This window comes from Stegostoma tigrinum, chromosome 20, assembly GCF_030684315.1.
Source record: "Stegostoma tigrinum isolate sSteTig4 chromosome 20, sSteTig4.hap1, whole genome shotgun sequence".
Classification (NCBI taxonomy): domain Eukaryota; kingdom Metazoa; phylum Chordata; class Chondrichthyes; order Orectolobiformes; family Stegostomatidae; genus Stegostoma; species Stegostoma tigrinum.
The window spans coordinates 6,947,779-6,970,343 of NC_081373.1; the positions used below are offsets into that span (position 1 = coordinate 6,947,779).

Here is a 22,565-nt window from a genome sequence, read left to right on the forward strand (position 1 = left end):
CCTTACCAGAGTTTCTGCCCTGTCCCTCAAGCACTAAAAAATATGAAATGAACAATGTTTCAGTTTTCAAACAGCTTCACATTAAAACCTTGTCTATATTTATATGTAAACATAGTATATAGTCATAACTTCCATAGTCAATGTAATATTGGGAATTTAAAGGCCATAAGTTTACTCAAATAAGCATCATCACACTTTCAAACTCCTCCATTGAGGAAGTGTCACTGGACCAGAAACGCTAACTCCGATTTCTCTCCACAAATCCTCCAGACTTGCTGAGCTTTTCGAACAATTTCTGTTTGCATTTCAGATTTACAGCATCGGTTTTTAACCATACTTTCTAACTTGTTCCCCAGCAATACAGCATAAGTTTCAGTCAATGGATAGCCAATTAATCTGAACTTGTGCGAGGCAGAATTTTTTTTAAAATGCACTAATAAATAAAATTAAGGAAGACAATATGCACAGAAGGAACAGGCAGCAAACACATGCATTCACAGGCTTGTGGCAGAAACAACTATCTGAAAAGTAATAAGATGGAAGTCCCAACTTTTCAGGTTAAACTGAAGGCTGCTTTTCTTCCTGAGAGAGCTGGAAGAAACCTGCACAAAATCGTGCCAAGCATCAATAATCCAGTTCCACATTAAGCCGAATTCAGATTGTGAACAATTAACACCAGCTAGGAAGTGATATGACACCACCCTTGCACCACTGAACAGTACAAAAGAAAAATCACTTGAGAATATGAGGGATGTTTTCCTAAGGTTATCACTAAGAAATAATTAATTCTCAGGCAGAATTAATTCCTTGGAGTATATGAACATGATGCAACCCAGTAACAATATTTCTTTACTCGATCATTCTTGCATTAACAACGTTACTTACCTTCATGCATACTATTAAAGCACATCATTTAAAGCAATTCTTACCTTTATGTTCCACTGTCTAATGTTGTTCAAGAGTCTGTCCAGTAAACACTGAAAGTCTTTTAAAGGGGTCAGCTGTAGCTCTCGTTCAAGACTGATTCTGCCCAGTAAGCTTATCAGCAATGCTAATTCTTGATCAGAATATGCTTCAGGGCAAATCGAAGTACAAAACTGTAGAAACTAATGGAATTAAAGAAAAGCAGACAGGCCATTTGAAAGAACAGCAAACTCAATGAAGTATGACAGATGTTAAACTGCCAGAAGACAACTTCTTGACTTCAGTTTCCAAATTAACATTCTCTTTAAGCAAATTATCCATGATCAAATAATGAACAACAAATCCCTAACTTGTGATCCTGCCCTCAAGATCCTGGTTTCACCTCAAATCAGTTTATGATTACACAGAAACTAACTTGAAGATATAGCCCCAACAGTTTTTTGTTTCTTTTCTCACATTCTTTATTCAAATACTTCAATACAAGTTCAACTTGCCTGTGTTTAAAGTCTCAAAACTACACAGTCACTACAGATGCCTTCTCCCTAGGGGAAGGGAGAAAACTAGACAGACATCCCTTATTAAGGAATATTTTCTTAAAAATAATCTTGTGGGAAAATATTAGCACGGACTGATGTTACTGCAATGCAACAGGAAATGAATCTAATGAGTGCCACTGAAACACAGTAACCCTTAATGAGAACAGACATTTACCGTTAGTATAATGAACATGAATTATGAGGCAGGTATACCTTAATAACATTCTTTATGCCAAATTCTGGCAGAAAACCGAAGATGGGATCTCTCTGGGAGGCTGGCGCACTATCCTCTGGATAATTTTCCTTATTATTTTGCAGACCAGACCTAGAATCAGTAAAATTCTACAATTTTAAATTACTGGTCCAATAACATTTACACATTTAAAATTTAACACCATCTAAAACTTTTACTTTCCTATGGTTTTCTGCAACAAATGGCCCATGTGGATTGCTATAAAGGTTACACAAGAACAGAAATATAAGTAAGGGTGGGCCATTCAGCCCCTCAAGGCTGCTTTGTTATTCTATAAAATTAGATTAAATTAGATTCCCTACAGTGTGGAAACAGGCCCTTCGGCCCAACAAGTCCACACCGCTCCTTGGAGCATCCCACCCAGACCCATTCCCCTATAACCCACACATCCCCGAACACTACGGGCAATTTAGCAGAGCCAACCCACCTAGCCTGCACATTTTTGGACTGTGGGAGGAAACCAGAGCACCCGGAGGAAACCCACGCAGACACAGGGAGAATGTGCAAACTCCACACGGACAGTTACCCAAGGCTGGAATCGAACCTGGGCCCCTGGCACTGTGAGGCTACAGTGCTAACCACCGAGCCACCGTGCTGCCCCTTATTTTACATTATATTAATGTTAATGACATATTAATTACACAGATCTTCCCCAGGCCTTAGCTCGTCTCCCATGTCAGCTCATGATAGCCAAAGACCATCTGCTATTTCAAACATCCACATATGAAAAACCTCAGGAAAGATGGAGGAAACAGAACAGAATTATAAAGAGATGAGGTTTATAAAGAAAATCAAAGTCTTTTAAAATAAATAAATCACTCACATATGAATAGAATGTTAACTTACAATATATCTTCTTCAGTGAAGTCTGGTTGAAGGTGCTTCAATGGAAATAAAGTGCCAAACTGTGCTCCTAAGTTGAGAAAGACTGCAACTATGTCTTTGAGACTTGGAGTCCAAACCTTGAATTTACTTCTGTTACCCTTGACTAACAAATTAGAAAGATACTGTTAGAATGTGCAGGAGCGTACTGCCCAACGAGGGTCAAAGACTCAGGAGGCAGGCAGGATTCAGGAAAGTAGCAGACTTTATTCAAGTAACAACCGGTTAATGCAGGGTGGGGGCCAAAGATCTTTCTCAGATCTGGCCTTGACATGAAACCCAGTCGTGCTCTTAATCTGTGGCCCAGATCAGAAGAGAGAACAATGACACAATCTGATTTTTACTGAGAAATACAGCATTTTTATATACTTTCTCTTACAATAATCACATACAGTGTGAACACTGTGACCTTCCCCCTTATTCCCTACACCCAAAATTGTTTAACAGACATTGTAATCTCCAAGATTTGGGATCTTTCTATGGAATTTGAGTTAATAGAATGCAAGGTTACTTCAGGTGTATCCCAGACTTGCTTACCTCTAAGGGCTGCTTGAATTCTGTTACTCATTGTATTCCATGTACGCGCTCTATTACATTCTGTTGTTCCTCTTATATTTTCCACTGCCCCAATTTTATATATTTAAAAAGCTCAAAAGACAGTTGGTTTTAACTACCTGCTAAGATTCATAGTATTAATTTCTCATTATATAGTTGTTCTCTTTAACTAAGTTGCAAACAATCCATTTTGTTCAATACAAGCCAGGCATCTTTTTAGGGATAGGAAAGCATTTCCTGAGACTAATTAACTTTCACATCTAGGTTTAAATGTTTTTCCCCAAATGCTTTATTATACTTTGGTTATATGTGTATCCATAATTATGTTGAAATCTATGATTATTTGATGAATCTTTTTCTTAATATTGCGAATTTCAAAGAAACAACTGATTACTACAAAACAACTTTAGCTGCTGTTTTCATAGCTGCTTAATGAGTTAGACCACCTCATGGACTGAGATCTACACCCCTTGCTCTAACTGGTGCTGTTCACCAAACAGAACAACATTCTTTCATTAATGAGGTTGGAATCAATCACTTGTCGTAATTTAATGAACTCCTCATCCTCTTATCAAACTTTCTTGGATAGTTGTTTGTGTAGAGCCTCCTGTTCACCTTGGAGTGGCCCTGTTCAAAAGGTACCATTATGTTTCAATCAAATGTTAGAGCAGGCAGTTTAGTTCTATTTAACTTTTGTTGGCTATTTTGCGTCTTTCAAACATGGGCAGCCCTTACAGATGGCATGTGTCATCTTTCAAGCTACAGAAACAAGCCCAAGATTGAAGTTCTACTAAAAATATTTGGGTACATGGTTCAAGTAATTATAGAGCAAGTAAGACAGTTTTTCAGATACAGACCGAGCCATGCTGAGCAATTATAAATGTACATTCGAAATACTGATAGTAGTTTTGGGCCTCATATTTAGGAAAGGATGTGCAGTCATTCAAGGAGTCCACAAGATGTTTAAAGGAATGATTCTAGGATGAAGGACTTGTCACAGGAGTGGTTGACAGCTCTGGGTCTATACTCGATGGAGTTTAGAAAGATGAGGGGGGATCTAATTGAAACTTACAGAATAGTGGCAGGCCTGGATAGAGTGGACAATGAGATTTCCGTAGCAGGAGAGACTACTAACCGAGGGCTCAGCGTCAGAATGAAGGGAATGACCCTTTAGAATTGAGGTGAGAAGGAATTCCTTCAGTCAGAGGGTGGTTAAGTGTGGAACTCACTGCCAGAGAAGGCTGTGGATACCAAGCTTTGAGTTTCTTTAAGTCAGAGAAAGACAAGATTTTTGATTAGGAAAGGGAATCAAGGATTACGGACAGAAGACAGAAGAATGGGATGGAGAAACAGCAGCCATGATCCCATGGTGGAGTAGACTCAATGGGCCAAATGGCCTTATTCTGCTCCTATGTATTATGGTTTTATATGAATTAGTAGTGATAACCATTACAAGGCCCATGGGGAATGACAAATCTCTTTGAGGAGCTTGTTGAGTATGAATTCTCTTGGTAACTTGCAACGGCTTAGCCAGTTGGAACTCATCACTTTTTGTGGCATAGTGGTAGCCTGTGCTACCCCTGGGCTGGGAGACCTGGGTTCAAGTTCTACCTGCTCCAGAAGTGTGTAATAACATCACTGAACAGGTGAATTAGAAAATATCCACTTCAGAACCAGGAGGGTCTTCTGTCATAGCATCCCTACCTCTGAGCCAACAGCCTGGGCTCCAGTTACACTGGAATAGGATAGGCGGATTAGAAAATAAAGTAGACCCAAATAATAATACAAAAACCTGAAGCAGCTGCAGAGCTGTCTGTCTCAGGCTAGGACTAGCCTATGTATGTGATGAGTAGTCACTAGTTTGGTGTTCAATAAGAAACAATGTTCTTTTCCAGTCAGGCTTCCCGAGTTATTACATAGGCGACAGGAGTAAATAAAAATTTTAGAACCCGTGCCTTTCAATGAACATGGTAAGACTGTGACAGGGAATTATCAAAATTGCCACTGTTTAGGAAACAAGAACCTTATGATGGAGGTGTGATGGAATGGTCCTAACAGAAGGGGATTGTTGACAAAAAGTCACCCTTCTGACCACTTGTGGGTCTCCAACTTTCAGCATCAGAGAGTTTAATATACCCAACGACCCAAGTCAAAATCTTTTGATGACTGATAGATATGGTGGAAGACCTCTATGACTTCAAACCATCCCTTATATTGCAGTGTTGCAGGTTTAAGATGGCAAATAGACTACCTGGGGAATGAGGTACTGAATTTTTGACAAGACTGTGGAAATTGGTGCAACGTTGATTATGCGTCAGCACTTCAGGAAATGTTAATGGTTTGCTAAGTTTGTGAAATTAATAATACCATGGCCCAAAGGAAGTTACTAACCAAACCAGATCTGGATCCCAAGAAAGCCACAGGTCTGGCCCTTTCCCACAAAAACATTGAAGCTTCAGGGGCCCACAGATGGTCCTGTCCCCAGCGGATAATACACAGACCTTCCACCGGTTGCCAAGAAAGATCAATGCAAGTCGGAAGCCATAAAGTTCCTGAAATGGACAGGAAGTTTCTCCATAATACAGTGAGGAGCAAAAACGTTCATGCTGCACTAGATTGATTGCACGTACTGGGGAGCCCTTACATATTATTGGGATACTGTAACCCTGTTTGCATAGCAACAGGGGTCAGTCTGACTCCCCTTATTGGTCCCAATCTTTTGGGGAGGGATCGGTTACACAATATCTCTGCCTGGATCGGCAGCAGAATTTTAAACAAGTGTTGGCAATCATATGACATCATTGGCAAATATCCAGAAGTGTTTCAAGCAGGAGTCGGAAAGATAGAAGGCACCAGGATCAAGACTTATGTAGACTCTAATACCTGATCTGAACACTTCAAGGAATGACTGGTTCCATTTGCGACAAAGTAGAGGCTACACTGGAACATTTGAAGAAACTGGGAATCATACGCAATTTGCTGAACATGCTGCACCAATTCTCCCAGTTGTAAAACCTGAACAACTTGGTCTGTGTCTGTGGGGATTATGGAGTTGACAGTCAGAATTTCCCACTTAGATACAGGTCTTCGAGGTGTGGCACAGTGTATGAAAACCAGTTCGGGGTTCACATTTTCTAAATGGAATAGGAGTCATGTCTACCTCCAACTGGACCTTGAGGTGTCACTCAGGAAGAAAATTAGTATAAATACTCAAAGGACTGTACGGGTACACTCGCTTGCCCTTGGAACATCTTTGGCTGGTGTCATCTTTTAAAGGGTAATGGAAAACCTCCTCCAAGGAATGCCACTCTATCAGGATGAGGTTTTAATCTCAGGAGCGACTGCACAGGAACATGTGGACAGACTGGAGGAGGTCTTGCAGCAGTTTCGTTAAGGCTGGCAGCTGGCTAAAATGGAACAGTGTGTTCCAGGAAAACAAGTTAACATACCTCAGGTACAGAGTTGACAAGGATGAATCACACCCTGATGAGAAGGTGAAAGTAATAAAGAGAGGCTCCGACTCCAAGGAACAAAACAGAGTAGAAGCTTTGGCTAAGTTTAAACATTATTAGGGACAGATACAGTCTGCAAATTTCCAGAATTAGAACCTTCAACAGCTTTAACCAAACTACTGGGATGGTGACACAGTCTTCAGCAGTTAGGAATGAAGATCCTTGGCAAATTGAGGCTACTTTACCGTAAACTTAGCCATGGCAACTCCATCATGCTCCATAACTTAAAACTCTCAATTACTGATGATTTACTGGCAACCTATGGGAAAGTATAAATTCATCCTTCCAGGATAAAATTTCAATTCTCATGACCTCTTATTCTTGACTCCTCTGCTTGAGCGAAGTCTTTACTAGTTGGTTTCATTAAATTTTCTGTATGGATTTACTGGGGGAAAACACCTAGCAATCATACCATGTGTAAGACCACAAGATAGAGGAACACAGTTAAGCTATTCAGTCTATTGAGTCTGCTACACTTTTCGACCATAGCTGATGTTTTTCTCAAAACCATTGTCCCGACTTCTCTCTGTAGCTCTTGATCACACTACCAATCAAGAACCTACTAGCTGTTAAATCCACTCAACACTTGGCCTTCCATGGCAATGAGTTTCACAGACTAACTGCCCTTTCACTTGTAGACTGTGCCCTTTGGTCCTACTCTCTTTCCCATTCCTAGAAACATCTTCTCTATGTCCACACTATCCGGGCCTCTCGGTATTCTGTAAATTTCAATCTGATTGCCCCAGCCCCATCCTTCTAAAATCCACCGAGTACAGTCCCAGAGTCCTTACCCGCTCCTTAATTAAAAGCTCTTCATCCCTGGGATCTGCACCCTCGCCAAGACCAGCTTGTCCTTTCTTAGATACAGGGCCCAAAACTGCTCACAACATTCCAAATGCGGTCTGACCAGAGCCTTATATAGCCTCAGAAGTGCATTCCTGCTGTTCTATTCTAGCCCCTTTAAAAATGAATGCTAACATTGCAGTTTCCTTACTAACAGCCAAATAAATCAGCATGTTAACCTTAAGAGAATCCTGAACTGGAATTCCCAAGTCCCTTTGTGTTTCAGGTTTTCAAAGCCTTTCCGCATTGAGAAAATAGTCTATGCTTCCCATTCTTCTGACCAAAGTACATAACCTCACACTTTACCACATTGTATTCCATCCACCACTTCTTTTCCCACTCTCTGAGCCTGTCCAAGTCCTTCCGCAGCTTCCCCATGTTCAACACTACCTACCCCTCCACCTATTTTTGTGTTATAAGGTCTGCTGACAACAATGCCAGAGTTCTTTCGTCCAGATTGTTAATATTTAACATAAATAATTGTGAACCCAACACTGAACCCTGCAGAGCTCCAATAGTCACCAGCTGCCATCCTCAAAATGACCCCTTTATCCCTACTCTCTGCCTTCTGTCAGTCAGCCAATCCTCCACCCGCACCAGTACTTTGCCCCCAACATAATGGTCTCATCTTATTCAGCAGTCTGCTGGTCTGCACCTTGCCAAAGGCCTTCTGGAAATCCAAATCAATCACGTGCTTTGGCTCTCTTTTGTCTAACTTGCTCGTTACCTCCTCAAAGAATTCTAACACAACTGTCAGGCATGACCTCCCCTTGACAAAGCCATGACGACTCTGCCCATTTTACCACACACTTCCAAATCTTAACAACCGAGGTTGGGCGAATTGGTCTATATCTGCCTCCCTCCCTTCTTAAACAGGTGTGTTACATAAGACATTTTCCCAAACGATCACCAATGCCTCCACAAGCTCCTTAGCTATTTCCTTCAGAATTCCAGCATGTAATCCATTTGTTGTGGATTTGTCCACCTGAAGACCTTTCAGCTTCCCCAGAACCTTAGTAAAATATCACCGTTGTTAGATAGTAGATTTTTTTCATGCTCTCAAGTACCTTTTGTTCGACAAGAAACTTAATTTTCTTTAGGAAAGAACATAGCCCAAAGGAAACCCAAATCAGAATTAATTATTTCAATTAGTTGCAAAACAATTATCAGTTTCTGATGATGTAAAAAGTGCATTTTGAAACCAGCTGAAGTGACAACCCTCCTGATCACTCTCTGATTCAGTTTATTTTTGCCTGGTATAAAGTCCTGAGGTGAAGAATGGGAAGAAATGGAAATTATCCAGTGACTCATGGGAATTTCCGGTTAGACAAATAACTCAGGTTAATATAAGTCACCTCTGTGGGAACATGTACTCAAAACAACTGTGGAGGATGACAGGGCAGGACAGGACAGGAGTCAGCAAGACAGCTCTTAGTGTCAGTACCAGCTCTTCATCAGAGACATGCAGATAAATTCCATTTCTTTGATTTGTTGTTTCGAACACTCACCCTACCTTCTTTTAAATTCAAAGCAGGAGCAAAAGTAATGCAAATTTAATCTGTTTGGTTTCAAGATCAATTGTACAGCCCAAACATAAAGAGAGAAATTATACAAAAAAGGCGTAGGTCAGTATCATAAAAATCAGAGCTTGGTTTCACTGAAATCTGCAGTACTTACCCTGCGACTCTGACCCACCCCACAAAGATACCAGTGCCCGTGTTTCATCTTTGACGGAAAGCATAAAAACTGGTGGGAAGTTTATGAAGTTGAATTTTCCAAAAGGTTGTTGCATACTAACCTACTCTATTAGCAGCACTAGTGCAGATATCCCAAAGTGTTTTGAAAATGTGCATTGAAGCAATGTAGTCTGAATGAATAGACATCATCTGCAAAACAAAGGAGATTTCACCTGTTATTTACGAGGCAGAGCTATACCGGCATTGCCAAAGCATGTCAGCTCAAGGGAATTGTTGTGGTAGTAAATTAATTACTCCAATATCAATTTACACTCCATCTGGTGCTTTTTAATTGAATAATTGAAGTAGCTGAACAACTTAGGTGATCAAGAGCTCAGACAAAAGTCAATGGTGATTTAAAAATTCAGATCAGGATAGGTAGCCCAAAGATTAGGCAGAAGTCAGTTTTAAGGAGGATTCGAAAGGAGGACTGGGAGTTTGAGAGAGGGTGCGGTTAAGAAAGTACAAGTTTGGGCTGAAGGTTGGAGTTTTAGCTAAAGGGACAGGAGCACGTACAGAAAGCCCACCAGACAAAAACAGAGAAACTGGGAGTGCTAAGTCTAAAGCACCTTTTACAGACTGGCTGCACTGAGGTCCAGATGATAAAAATGTTAAAAGTAAGGCATTGGTGGAACAGGAGTTGACATAAATACACTAGTGTACTTGCAACTGCATGTGTAAAGCACTACACAAAAGCAAGTTTCTTCTCTTCAGCTATAGAAGATACATTAGCAGACTGCACCATAACAAGGGAAGGCAGCGACAGAGTGCTACTGTCACTAACAACTAAGCTAGAATCTCAAGATGATAAAATGTGAGGCTGGATGAACACAGCAGGCCCAGCAGCATCTCAGGAGCACAAGCGCTGACGTTTCGGGCCTAGACCCTTCATCAGAGAGGGGGATGGGGAGAGGGCTCTGGAATAAATAGGGAGAGAGGGGGAGGCGGACCGAAGATGGAGAGTAAAGAAGATAGGTGGAGAGGGTGTAGGTGGGGAGGTAGGGAGGGGATAGGTCAGTCCAGGGAAGACGGACAGGTCAAGGAGGTGGGATGAGGTTAGTAGGTAGAAAATGGGGGTGCGGCTTGGGGTGGGAGGAAGGGATGGGTGAGAGGAAGAACCGGTTAGGGAGGCAGAGACAGGTTGGACTGGTTTTGGGATGCAGTGGGTGGGGGAGAAGAGCTGGGCTGGTTGTGTGGTGCAGTGGGGGGAGGGGACGAACTGGGCTGGTTTAGGGATGCAGTAGGGGAAGGGGAGATTTTGAAACTAGTGAAGTCCACATTGATACCATATGGCTGCAGGGTTCCCAGGCGGAATATGAGTTGCTGTTCCTGCAACCTTCGGGTGGCATCATTGTGGCAGTGCAGGAGGCCCATGATGGACATGTCATCTAGAGAATGGGAGGGGGAGTGGAAATGGTTTGCGACTGGGAGGTGCAGTTGTTTGTTGCGAACTGAGCGGAGGTGTTCTGCAAAGCGGTCTCCAAGCCTCCGCTTGGTTTCCCCAATGTAGAGGGAGCCACACCGGGTAGAGTGGATGCAGTATACCACATTGGCAGATGTGCAGGTGAACCTCTGCTTAATGTGGAATGTCATCTTGGGGCCTGGGATAGGGGTGAGGGAGGAGGTGTGGGGGCAAGTGTAGCATTTCCTGCGGTTGCAGGAGAAGGTGCCGGGTGTGGTGGGGTTGGAGGGCAGTGTGGAGCGAACAAGGGAGTCACGGAGAGAGTGGTCTCTCCGGAAAGCAGACAGGGGTGGGGATGGAAAAATGTCTTGGGTGGTGGGGTCGGATTGTAAATGGCGGAAGTGTCGGAGGATGATGCGTTGTATCCGGAGGTTGGTGGGGTGGTGTGTGAGAACGAGGGGGATCCTCTTTGGGCGGTTGTGGCGGGGGCGGGGTGTGAGGGATGTGTTGCGGGAAATACGGAAGACGCGGTCAAGGGCGTTCTCGATCACTGTGGGGGGAAAGTTGCGGTCCTTGAAGAACTTGGACATCTGGGGTGTGCGGGAGTGGAATGTCTTGTCGTGGGAGCAGATGCGACGGAGGGTGGGTGGGAGGAGGTGTATTCTAGGTAGCTGTGGGAGTCAGTGGGCTTGAAATGGACATCAGTTACAAGCTGGTTGCCTGAGATGGAGACTGAGAGGTCCAGGAAGGTGAGGGATGTGCTGGAGATGGCCCAGGTGAACTGAAGGTTGGGGTGGAAGGTGTTGGTGAAGTGGATGAACCGTTTGAGCTCCTCTGGGGAGCAAGAGGTGGCGCCGATACAGTCATCAATGTACCGGAAGAAGAGGTGGGGTTTGGGGCCTGTGTAGGTGCGGAAGAGGGACTGTTCCACGTAACCTACAAAGAGGCAGGCATAGCTGGGGCCCATGCGGGTGCCCATGGCCACCCCCTTAGTCTGTAGGAAGTGGGAGGAATTGAAAGAGAAGTTGTTGAGTGTGAGGACGAGTTCAGCTAGGCGGATGAGGGTGTCGTTGGAGGGGGACTGGTCGGGCCTGCGGGACAGGAAGAAGCGGAGGGCCTTGAGGCCCTTGAAGCTAGAATCTCAGACTAATGTTCTGGGCGCACAGGTTGGAAACCCACTGTAGCAGACTGTACAATTTGAATTCCATAAAAAGCTGACCTAATGACAACCAAACAATCATTGAAGTCACAAAATCTCATTTGGTTTGCAACTGTCCTTTAGGGTAGAAATCTGCCATTCTTACCTGATCTGCAACTCCAGGCCCACAGTGTTTTGACTCTGAACAATTATGGATGGACAAAAAATGTTGACCTTGCCAACAACACCCTCATGTCATGAGCAAATTAGAAAAGTCTATCATGTTAAAAAAAAAGAACAAATTTCAATCTTGCCCACTGTAAGGAGCTTTACCTTACCTTTATTATTCTTCTTGTCCTTCCACTTCTACAAACACAACAACAATCTAAAACGCTGCTGCATACACGTTATCCCAAATTGGAGCAGATCCCGACAAAGCTTATATTTATCAAGAACCTCAAGTCTAATAAATGTTCCCAAAAGCATTTTACGGGAGCAGTTTAAAAAAAACATTATGACACCAAGTCTGAGGAAGAGATTTGACAATGAGTTTTGAGAAGATTTGTAGCTCAGGTTGAGGTTCTGGATGAGAGTTTGCTCGCTGAGCTGGAAGGTTAGTTTTCAGACGTTTCATCACCATTCTAGGTAACATCATCAGTGAGCCTCCGGTGAAGCTTCATCGGAGGCTCACTGATGATGTTACCTAGAATGGTGACAAAACGTCTGAAAACTAACCTTCCAGCTCAGCGAGCAAACTCACATCCAGATTTGACAATAATGATCAAAAATTTTGGTCAAAGAGATAAACTTTCAGGAATATCTTAGAGGAGGAAAGTGAGGTAGAGACACCGAGAATTATTGGCAGGATAGTCAGAAGGAGCAGGGAGCACAGTCAACATCTTCCTTTTTGTTCATTCGTGAATGTGTGTTGCTGTCTGGGCTAGCATTTACTGCCCTCCCAAGATGCCCTTGAGAAGGTGGTGGTGAGCTGCCGCATGAACCACTGCAGTCCATGTGGTATAGGCAGACCCACGATGTGTTGGGGAGAAAGTTCCAGGGTCTTAACCCAGTGACACTGAAGGAATGAGGATATATAACACATTAGGGACGATAAGTGGCTCAGCAGGCAACGTGCAATAAGTGGCGCAGTAAGAATCAGTGACATCGTACCAGTAGATAGTAGAGGTCACAGGTGGGAAACCGTGGTCCAAGGAGCCTTGGAGAATTGCTGCATGATAATCTTTCTGATTTATACCACTGGGCAGCATAACATGGAACGGCGAGAGCAAAGGTGTCCATAAAGAGGGGTTTCGGGTATTTATATGGAGAATAAGAGCTGAAAACTGACAAAATCCGTGTTGGGGTAACAACAGAGAAAGTCAGGTCTGAGGGGCACAGTAAGGTGAGATGATGGGACAATGCAAACTGAGGTTTGGTTGCAGAAGCTACACTACAACTGTAATGGTCTGGATGGGCAAAATAATGAAAGGTATTGCCACGGAAGGGAGGCTCCAGTTAAAGGCAAGGCATCGTCACAGATCGGCCAGGGTTTCTATCAAAGTCATGTCATTAATGTAATCATCCATGATATGGATTGACAAGGCTGTCTGCAAGCAAACAGACAGACATTCAAAAAGGTGACGAGAGCTAATCCAGTGTCAAGGGTGACTTAGACTGAGAGGAGGATTCACAAGATCATTCAAGTAAAGTTGCCATCATCCCACAGGATGCTCACAGAAGAGACGGCTGGTGGGTATTTAACCTGAGGGTCACCATGCCTCGGACAAGGGGAAAGGTTGAGTCCTTCATGGCAACCTCAGATGGTGCAGGAGTTGAACCCATGCTGTTGGTATCACTCTGCATCATAAACCAGACTTCCAGACAACTGTCCTTCGAAGCAAAAATAAAAAAAGTTTAAAAACTGTGCAAACTAGTAGTATTACAAAACAGCAAAGCAGTTCTAGTCAGAACTGGTACTGGTAAAAACGGTGACAATAGACCAAACATCTGCAACCAGTAACAACCACGTGCAACAATGTCTATCCTCACCTTAAATAAGAACTTTAAAACTGACTGCGGACATGGTGATGATTGGTAAGTTTGGCTTATGATCCCGTTGGTGAATAAAAATACTTGCTGGCTGCTTCCAGAACTGAAAAACAAAAGAAAATACCATTAGCATCTTGATTCAATATAAATAAGTTCACATTCATAAGAATGCTCAAAGTTATTGGCAAGGTATGAATATTATTTGCTACTTTTTAACCTAAGCCTGAACGTTGTCCAGCTTTTTCTGAGTATGAAGCATAATATTAATCAGAAGACTATTGTTAAGCAACTGCTGCTCATTAGCACTAATGATTACCCCTTCTATCACTCTACTAATGACTCAGAATAAACTGACTGAGTGGTAATTGACCAGGTTGAATTTGTTCTACTTTTATGGACAGGATACGACTGGGTATTTTTCCCACATTGTTGGGCAGATGTCAGCGTTGTATCTGTTCTGGAACAGCTTGGCTAGAGGCACAGCAAGTTTCAAATCACAAGTCTTCAATATTATTGTCAGAATGCCCTCAGTGCCCAAGATGCCTTCAGGTGCTTTTTAACATGTGGATTGAGTCAAATTATCTGAAGGCTGGTGTCTGTGGAGGGGGCGAAGATGGATTGCACACTTGTCACTTCTGGCTAAAGGTGGTTGAAGTACATCAGTGTTGACTTTTTGCACAAATGTGTTGGACTCTCCAATAACTGAAGTTGGGGATATTTGTCAAGCTCAGGTCTGCTGTTAGATGGTTAACTGTCCAGTACTACTCATGAGTGGATGTGGCAGGACTGCAAAGATTAGATCTGATGCGGTGGTTGAGATGTCGTGACTGAGATATCGCTAGTTGTTTGTCGGGCAAGAGGTCCTGCACTGTAGCTTCAGCACAACACTGCATGTTTTATTTCGGTAGGCCTCATGCTGTTTCCGGTGTGCCCTCCAACACACTTCATTGAATCAGGGTTGGTTTCCTGGTTTGGGTGGCTGTACTGAACTGCAACACATGGAAGCAGGTTTGCTTGAATATAATTCTGCTGCTCCTAATGGCCTACAGTGCCTTCTTGGTGCCCAATTTGGAATTGTCTTCATGATGAAGGTGGGACTTTGCCTCTACAACAGCAGTATCAGGGGGAATGGCCAGCCCACAGTCATGAACAGATGAATTTGCTGAAGGTAGACTGCAGGGGAGAGGGTAGTCAAATTTTTCACTCTAATTGGCTCCCTCACCACCTACCACAGAACACAGTCTGGTAGCTATATCATCTGGGACTCTGCCAGTTTCACTGATAGTGGTACGAAGTCACTCAGTGATGAACATTGAAATTCTCTATGCAAAATACATTCTGTGCCCTTATCACAGTCAGTTTTTCTTCCAAGTGATATTCAACATGCTAAGTTGCCTTTCCACAAGAATGGCTACGTCAGGCTGTTTCTTGACTAGTCTGTGGTACAGCTCCCCCAGTTTTGCATAATTATTGCACAATATTAGGACAGGTTTCTTTCCTGGACAGACACGGCTGTGCACACTTATCATGTCTGGTGCCTCAGCTGATGCAGACGTTGCATTTCTTTTTACTTCCCAAAAGGACATGAGTGAATCAGATGGATTTTTACAATGTTTCCTGGTCGCTATCAGACTAGCTTCTAATTTCAGATTTATTAGCTGAATTCAAGTGTCACCATCTATCACGGTGCTCGGATTCAAGATCATGACTCCAGATAATTCACCTCGGACTAATGATCCAGTCACAACACCGCTGCCTCCTTAAAACATATTTAAAAGGAAGCCTGTTATCTAATGAAGGACAGACAAAGGTCAGATTATAGACACAGCAATGTTAAAATTGTGCAGCTTCCAGCAAAAAGACTAACAAGACTTTAAACAAAATGTATTTCAGTGAAAACTAGAAATGAATGTTTCAATAAAACTTGTGATCCCATAACACTAAATTTTTAAATACTGCATAAAAATAGGACAATTGCTATAGCTAGTTTTGGGTAGAAGAAGATGTCACCGTCTTTAAATAATGCCCTTCAGATATTCAACTCAAAGGGCCAAATTTTTACATTAGTTGTAAAACAAGATTTATATAGTTTCCTCACCTGATCAGAGTCCTTTCCAGAAAATTTTGAGGTGTCAATTCACTCTGTGTCAATCTGAGGTTGTGTTGATGAAAGTGTTTTCCAGCATGTAACACATTGAAAATTTTTTCCCCAGGGTGTACGTCTGGTATTCCATCAGATTTTACAGAGAACCTGATCAAGAAGGCCCTTCAATCAACGCGGAAATGGAAACAGAACAGTTCAACACAACAGAAGGCCTTCAAGACATACACCAACAAACATATTTTAAGAAAAAACATTTGCAAACACAGAGCTTGTGTCTCACTGGAACACAAAGAAGATTCTGAACTGTTGACAGTAGAATAGAATCACATTAAAAGTAAACAATTGACTTAGCTTCATTTCAGTGGCAAAACATTTCATTCTGCTTTGGTACAAGTTGAAGCACTTGGTTGTCTTCCTATAAGAAAATTTGACTATGGATGCAAAATAGAGACTGGGCACGAGTCTATGCTACCCCACCAGGTGTATAGTCAGGACTGTCTGTAAAATCCAACTGAAGGCCTTCCCGTCACCACCCCTCCTCCGTGTCTGACTTAACAGAAATTTTATGTAGCGTGTACAATGGCTAGAGTGATCCACTCACTTTCGCCCAATTGAGGCCTTAAGTGGCCAATTATTGGCTAGTTCTAAACAGCTTCAAATTTAAGGGAAGATGGGGGAGAACGAAGATGGGGAAAGACTGGTAGTTTGTGCCTCCATCAAGAGGCTTTTTTCCATTCTGGGTACCAATCTCCTCGCCAGAAATCTCAGTCCAGCCCCAAGACCCAAATGACATTTTGCCCAGTGAGAATATGTGAAAAGCAAAGGTGTATGGAGGCCAGGGAAAGATGGAATCCTTGGCTGAGTGGCAGCCTAGAAGTGAAGTCTTTGCAATCTCAGAGAATGGAGACGGTTGGGAACACATGGAACACCACAACTGATATATAATCTTTACATGCAGGCCTCAACTTTTCTCAAGAATTCAGGGTTATACTCCCTAAGTTGCTCTCTCTATATCTCACTGGAGCTTCTATGATTAGTCACCAACCTGTGCTCCTCCGCAATTTGATCCATGTCTTCATCTGTTACCTGTTCTTCATCTTCCTCAGACAGACAGTGGAGGTCAGGCACCTCAGTAAGTTCTTCTTGCAATTTTTTCTTCAGGTCCTTGAGTGCTTCCCCCAGACTAAGGAAATGCAAAGTGATTAATTAGCTTTCTACCAAAAGGCACATTCTTAACAAGTCCAAATTAATTTGTTACATTAGTTTTTGAAGTTCACAGCTGACCAAAATCAAAAGGTTCATAACTATGCCTCCAGTAAAATGTATACAAAATATTCAAAAATCACCAAATCACTGACAAAATTAAGTTTTCATAGAATTGCACTCCAAAACCGTCCTAATCATTTCATAGATAATGGGAACTACAGATGCTGGAGAATCCAAGATAATAGAATGTGAGGCTGGATGAACACAGCAGGCCAAGCAGCATCTCAGGAGCACAAAAGCTGACGTTTCGGGCCTAGACCCTCTGATGAAGGGTCTAGGCCCGAAACGTCAGCTTTTGTGCTCCTGAGATGCTGCTTGGCCTGCTGTGTTCATCCAGCCTCACATTTTATTGTCTCTAATCATTTCATGTCAAGCTTACGTTGGTCTTGTAATTTACGAGCTCTGGCTAGAACAGTCTCACAATACACATGAGTGCAGGCTGCTCCTCATATCATACTCTTCCTCAGTGTATCTTAGCTCATCAGGTCTTTTTGAGGGGGAAGGTGGTTGAGAAGAGAATGTCCATATCTCTTGCCCCTTTGCAACTAAGTAACCCAGACTTTTATAGCACATTAACACAAGGGTGGCACTGACAGTACAGATACAACAATTAGGGTTCTGGTCCAAACAAGGTGAGCAAGGGTCTTAAAACGTGCCTATAAACAATTTGAATTTATTATAGTTATATAATTAAAAATCACCACCAAAGCACTCCTGCAAATGGAATCAAAATGGATCCAGAGCTCAAAAAGTTGGGCTTCATGAAGGTTCTTAAACTTCAGTTGCGTTGTAAATGGAGAGAGTTAAAAATGCAAAAGTAGCCAGGATAGTAAACTCACCCCTCAGATTGCTGTTTCTCTTTAAGTAGGCGATCGAAGGTGTTTGAATAATTTGCCTGTTTGTTATTTTTGAACTGAAATTCAAAAGACATGATCATTAGGAAACAGAAGGGGAGCACCAATTTAAAAACTTTTAATTTTAAACACTGGCAAAACAAGCAAGCTGACAGTCCAGACCAATGGGGGCAGGGAGGTTGTTTCTTGTAAAAAATTTCTCACACAGTGCCTGTGCTCTAGTTGTCACAATCGCTCAGCAGTCAAATATAGCACAGCCAAACCATTCTCCCTTCTTGGCTGTGCTGAAATCAATGGCTTTAGCTGGTTCAGCTTCAACAGCCCCTGCATGTTACCAATTTCAGTTCTTGCCGACCAGTGTACAAGTCTTCCAAGACCTGTGAAACGAAATGAACTGCAGGAAACTAGAAACTTTGACCAACATATATTTCTAACCAACTCGCTTACGAAATGCAGAAAACATTCATGGGCTTTTACGTCTAAACTTGCACACCAAGAAAAGAACAGCATCTACACTCAATACTCTTGTAGGGGGTTGAGCAGCATTTAACAGCGGCTCTGCGGAGAGAAAAGCCAGAGTTAACATTTGGAGATAACAAGGTGTGGAGCTAAACGAACACAGCAAGCCAAGCAGCATCAAAGGAGCAGGAAAGCTGACATTTCGGGCCTAGACCCTTCATCAGAAGTGGGGGAGGGGAAGGGGGTTCTGAAATAAATAGGGAGAGATGGGGTAGCGGATCAAAGATGGACAGAGGAGAAGATAGGTGGAGAGGAGACAGACAAGTTAAAGAGGCGGGGATGGAGCCAGTAAAGGTGAGTGTAAGTGGGGAGGTAGGGAGGGCGGACAGGTCAAAGGGACGGGATGAGGTTAGGAGGTAGGAAATGGGGGTGCGGCTTGAGGTCGGAGGAGGGGGATAGGTGAGAGGAAGAACAGGTTAGGGAGGCGGGGATGAGCTGGGCTGGTTTTGGGATGCAGTGGGGGGAGGGGAGATTTTGAAGCTTGTGAAATATTGCAAAATATTATGAAGCTCGTGGTATACTGCATCCGCTGTACCCATTGTGGCCTCCTCTACATCGGGGAAACCAAGCAGAGGCTAGGGGACCACTTTGCAGAACACCTACGTTTGGTTTGCAATAAACAGCTGCACCTCCCAGTCACGAACCATTTCAACTCCCTCTCCCATTCCTCAAACGACATGTCCATCCTAGATAAGGGCGTCCTGCAATGCCACAATGGTGCCACCCGAAGGTTGCAGGAACAGCAACTCATATTTCGCTTGGGAACCCTGCAGCCCAAAGGTATCAATGTGGATTTCGCAAGCTTCAAAATCTTCCCTCTCCCCATCCTATCCCAAAACCAGCCCAGCTCGTCCCCGCCTCCCTAACCTGTTCTTCCTCTCACCTACCCCCTCCTCCACCTCAAGCCGCACCCCCATTTCCTACCTACTAATCTCATCCAGCCCCCTTGACCTGTCTGTCCTCCCCTGAGTGACCTATCCCCTCCCTACCGCGCCACCTACACTCACTTCTACTGGCTCCATCCCCACCTCTTTAACTGGTTTGTCTCCTCTCCACCTATCTTCTCCTCTATCCATCTTCGATCCCCTATCCAGTCTCTCCCTATTTATTTCAGAACCCTTTTCCCCTCCCCCATTTCTGAAGGGTCTAGGCCTGAAATGTCAGCTTTCCTGCTCGGCCTGCTGTGTTCATCCAGCTCCACAGCTTGTTCTCTCGGATTCTCCAGCATCTGCAGTTCCTATTATCGCTGAGTTAATATTCAGATTTTGGTGACCCTTCTTCAGAACTGATCTGCTTTTCTCTCCACACATGCTGAGTTTCTCCAGCAATTTCTATTTTCACTTGATTCAGATCCCCAGCATCCACAGTTCTTTGTTTTATCTTACACTCGAACAGCTGACTGGCTGACACCTGCTTCTCTTTATGTTCTTTTTTAAAGAGTGCAGAATAGAAGCAGTCAGAATTGTCCCAAACCCAACCTTATCACCATGTAACATTTAATGCTGTCCTCACAATGGTAAGTTTTCAATAGCACAGACAGATAACTTTTTCTCTAAGCTAGTATGCCATAACAGATTCTGAGCTACTTTTTTGTCTTTTAAACATCCTCCCTTTCTAGCCCCCAATATATCAGCTCGCAGATTGAATTAGCCGTATTTTCAAATGTTTTTCTGGCCTACCCATAAAATCTCACTACAGGGCCAAAACCATGTGAGAAAAAGCACAGTATAAAAAAAATGTTAAGCGAAGCCAGGTACTCAGGTTCAATTGCACCCTCGGGCAACTGTCTGTATTGAACATGGAACATAAAACAGTACAGCACGGTACAGGCCCTTCGGCCCACAATGTTGTGCCATACCTTTACCCTAATCCTAAGATCTAACCAACCTCCAATCCTACCTTACACTATCACCATATGCCTATCTAATAGCCACTTGAAAACCCTTAACGAGGCCAACTCCATTACCCTCTCCGGCAATGCATTCCATGCCTCGACTGCTCTCTGAGTAAAGAGCCTATCTCTGACGTCTCCCCTATATCTACCTTCACTTACTTTAAAACAATGCCCCCTTGTAATAGCTACCTCTACCCTAGGAGTGTGTCTCTGGCTGTCTGTCTATACCTCTGATCATTTTTTACACCTCTATCAAGTCAGCTCTCATCCTTTGTCGTTCTAAAGAGGAGACCCCTAGCTCTCTCAACCTTTCCTCATAAGACCTTTCCTCCATTCCAGGCAACATCCTGGTAAATCTCCTCTGCACCTTTTCCAATGCTTCCACATCTTTCCTGTAACAAGGCGACCAGAACTGGACGCAATACTCCAGATGTGGCTGAATTAGGCTTTTGTATAGCTGGAGCATAACTTGACGGATCTTGAACCCAATCCCTCTATTAACGAAAGCTAACACACCATGTGCCTTAACAACGCTATCCGCCTGGGTGGCAGCTTTCAAGGAACTGTGGGCATGAAGCCCAAGATCCCTCTGCTCCTCCACACTGCCAAGAATCTTTCCGTTAACCCTGTGTTCTGCTTTCAAGTTTGTCCTTCCAATATGAATCACCTCACACAGGGTTAAATGCCATCTGCCACTTCTCAGCCCAGCTCTGCATCCTATCAATGTCCCTTTGTAACATAGGACAGCCCTCCACACTGTCCACAATGTGACCCATCTTCACATCGTCTGCGAACTTACTAATCCACTCTTCCACTCTTTCATCTAAATCATTTATAAAAATCACAAATAGACAAAGGACCCAGAACAGATCCTTGTGGTACGCCACTTGTAACTGAGCACCATGTTGAATATTTTCCGTCCACTACCACCCTTTGTCTTCTAAGGGTCAGCAAATTCTGAATTCAATCTGCCACATTTCCCCCTATCCCATGCCTCCTTACCTTCTGCATGAGCCTACCGTGGGGAACCTTATCAAATGCCTTACTTAAGTCCATGTAAACCACATCCACTGCTCTACCTTCATCTACATGTTTGGTCACCTCTTCAAAGATTTCAATAAAGTTTGTGAGGCATGATCTACCCTTCACAAATCCATGCTCACTATCACGAATCAACCTGTGCCTTTCCAAGTGATCATAAATCCTACCTCTCAGAGCCCTTTCCAATAATTTGCCCACCACTGACGTAAGACTACTTGGCCTGTAATTTCCAGGGTTAACCCCCTTCCCTTTTTTGAACAAGGGAATGACGTTTGCCTCTCTCCAATTTTCTGGCACTATACCCATGGACAGTGAGGACGAAAAGATCATTGCCAAATGCCCCGCGATCTCTTCCCTCGCTTCCCATAGAATCCTTGGATAAATCCTATCAGGCCTGGGGAACTTATCTATCATCAAGTTCCTCAAAATCCCTAGTACATCTTCCTTACTAACAAACATCGGCCTCCTCCAGCCTACTAGCCTGTTTCACACTGTCGTCTTCTACAACCGAGTCCCTCTTAGTTGCGAATACCAAAAGGAAAGTATTTATTAAGGACCTCTCCTGTCTCTTTAGGCTTCGTGCACAAATTCCCTTTACAATTGTTGATCGGCCCTACCCTTTCTCTAGTCATTCTCTTATTCCTCATGTACATGTAAAAAGCCTTGGAGTTTTCCTTGATCCTATCTGCCAAGGTTTTCTCATGCCCCCTTATAGCTCTCCTAAGCCCTTTCTTCAGCTCCTTCCTGGATAACTTGTATTCCTCTTAGAGCCTTTTCCGTTCCTTGTTTCCTAAACCTTACATAAGCATCTTTCTGCCTCTTAACCAGTTGTTCAACCTCTCTGGAGAACCAAGGCTCCCTCACTCAACCACATCTTCCCTGCCTGCTCAGACAAACATATCGAGCACATTCCTTAAATAATTTCTATAGTGCTCTTCCCGGACTGCATCTGTTCCCACTTGTTACCCAGTTCTTGCCTAACAGAATTGTAATTACTCTTACGCCAATTATAAACCTTACCCTGCTGCATGTACATATCCTTTTCCATGACTATTTT

At 43.2% G+C, this 22,565-nt stretch overlaps 1 protein-coding gene across 2 annotated transcripts in view; it reads right to left on the bottom strand.

Moving 5' to 3' along the window:
• The window catches only part of slf2 (SMC5-SMC6 complex localization factor 2), a 123,830-nt gene that overhangs the window by 18,879 nt on the left and 82,386 nt on the right, over nt 1-22,565 (bottom strand). For both annotated transcript variants that reach the window (XM_059652957.1, XM_059652958.1), the window contains exons 6-13: nt 18,040-18,113; nt 16,980-17,117; nt 15,929-16,096; nt 13,831-13,933; nt 9,304-9,391; nt 2,560-2,701; nt 1,674-1,785; nt 930-1,106 (exon numbers count right to left, since the gene is read on the bottom strand). In XM_059652957.1, coding sequence (XP_059508940.1) covers nt 930-1,106; nt 1,674-1,785; nt 2,560-2,701; nt 9,304-9,391; nt 13,831-13,933; nt 15,929-16,096; nt 16,980-17,117; nt 18,040-18,113 — 1,002 coding nt within the window. The remainder of the gene's footprint in view (nt 1-929; nt 1,107-1,673; nt 1,786-2,559; nt 2,702-9,303; nt 9,392-13,830; nt 13,934-15,928; nt 16,097-16,979; nt 17,118-18,039; nt 18,114-22,565) is intronic.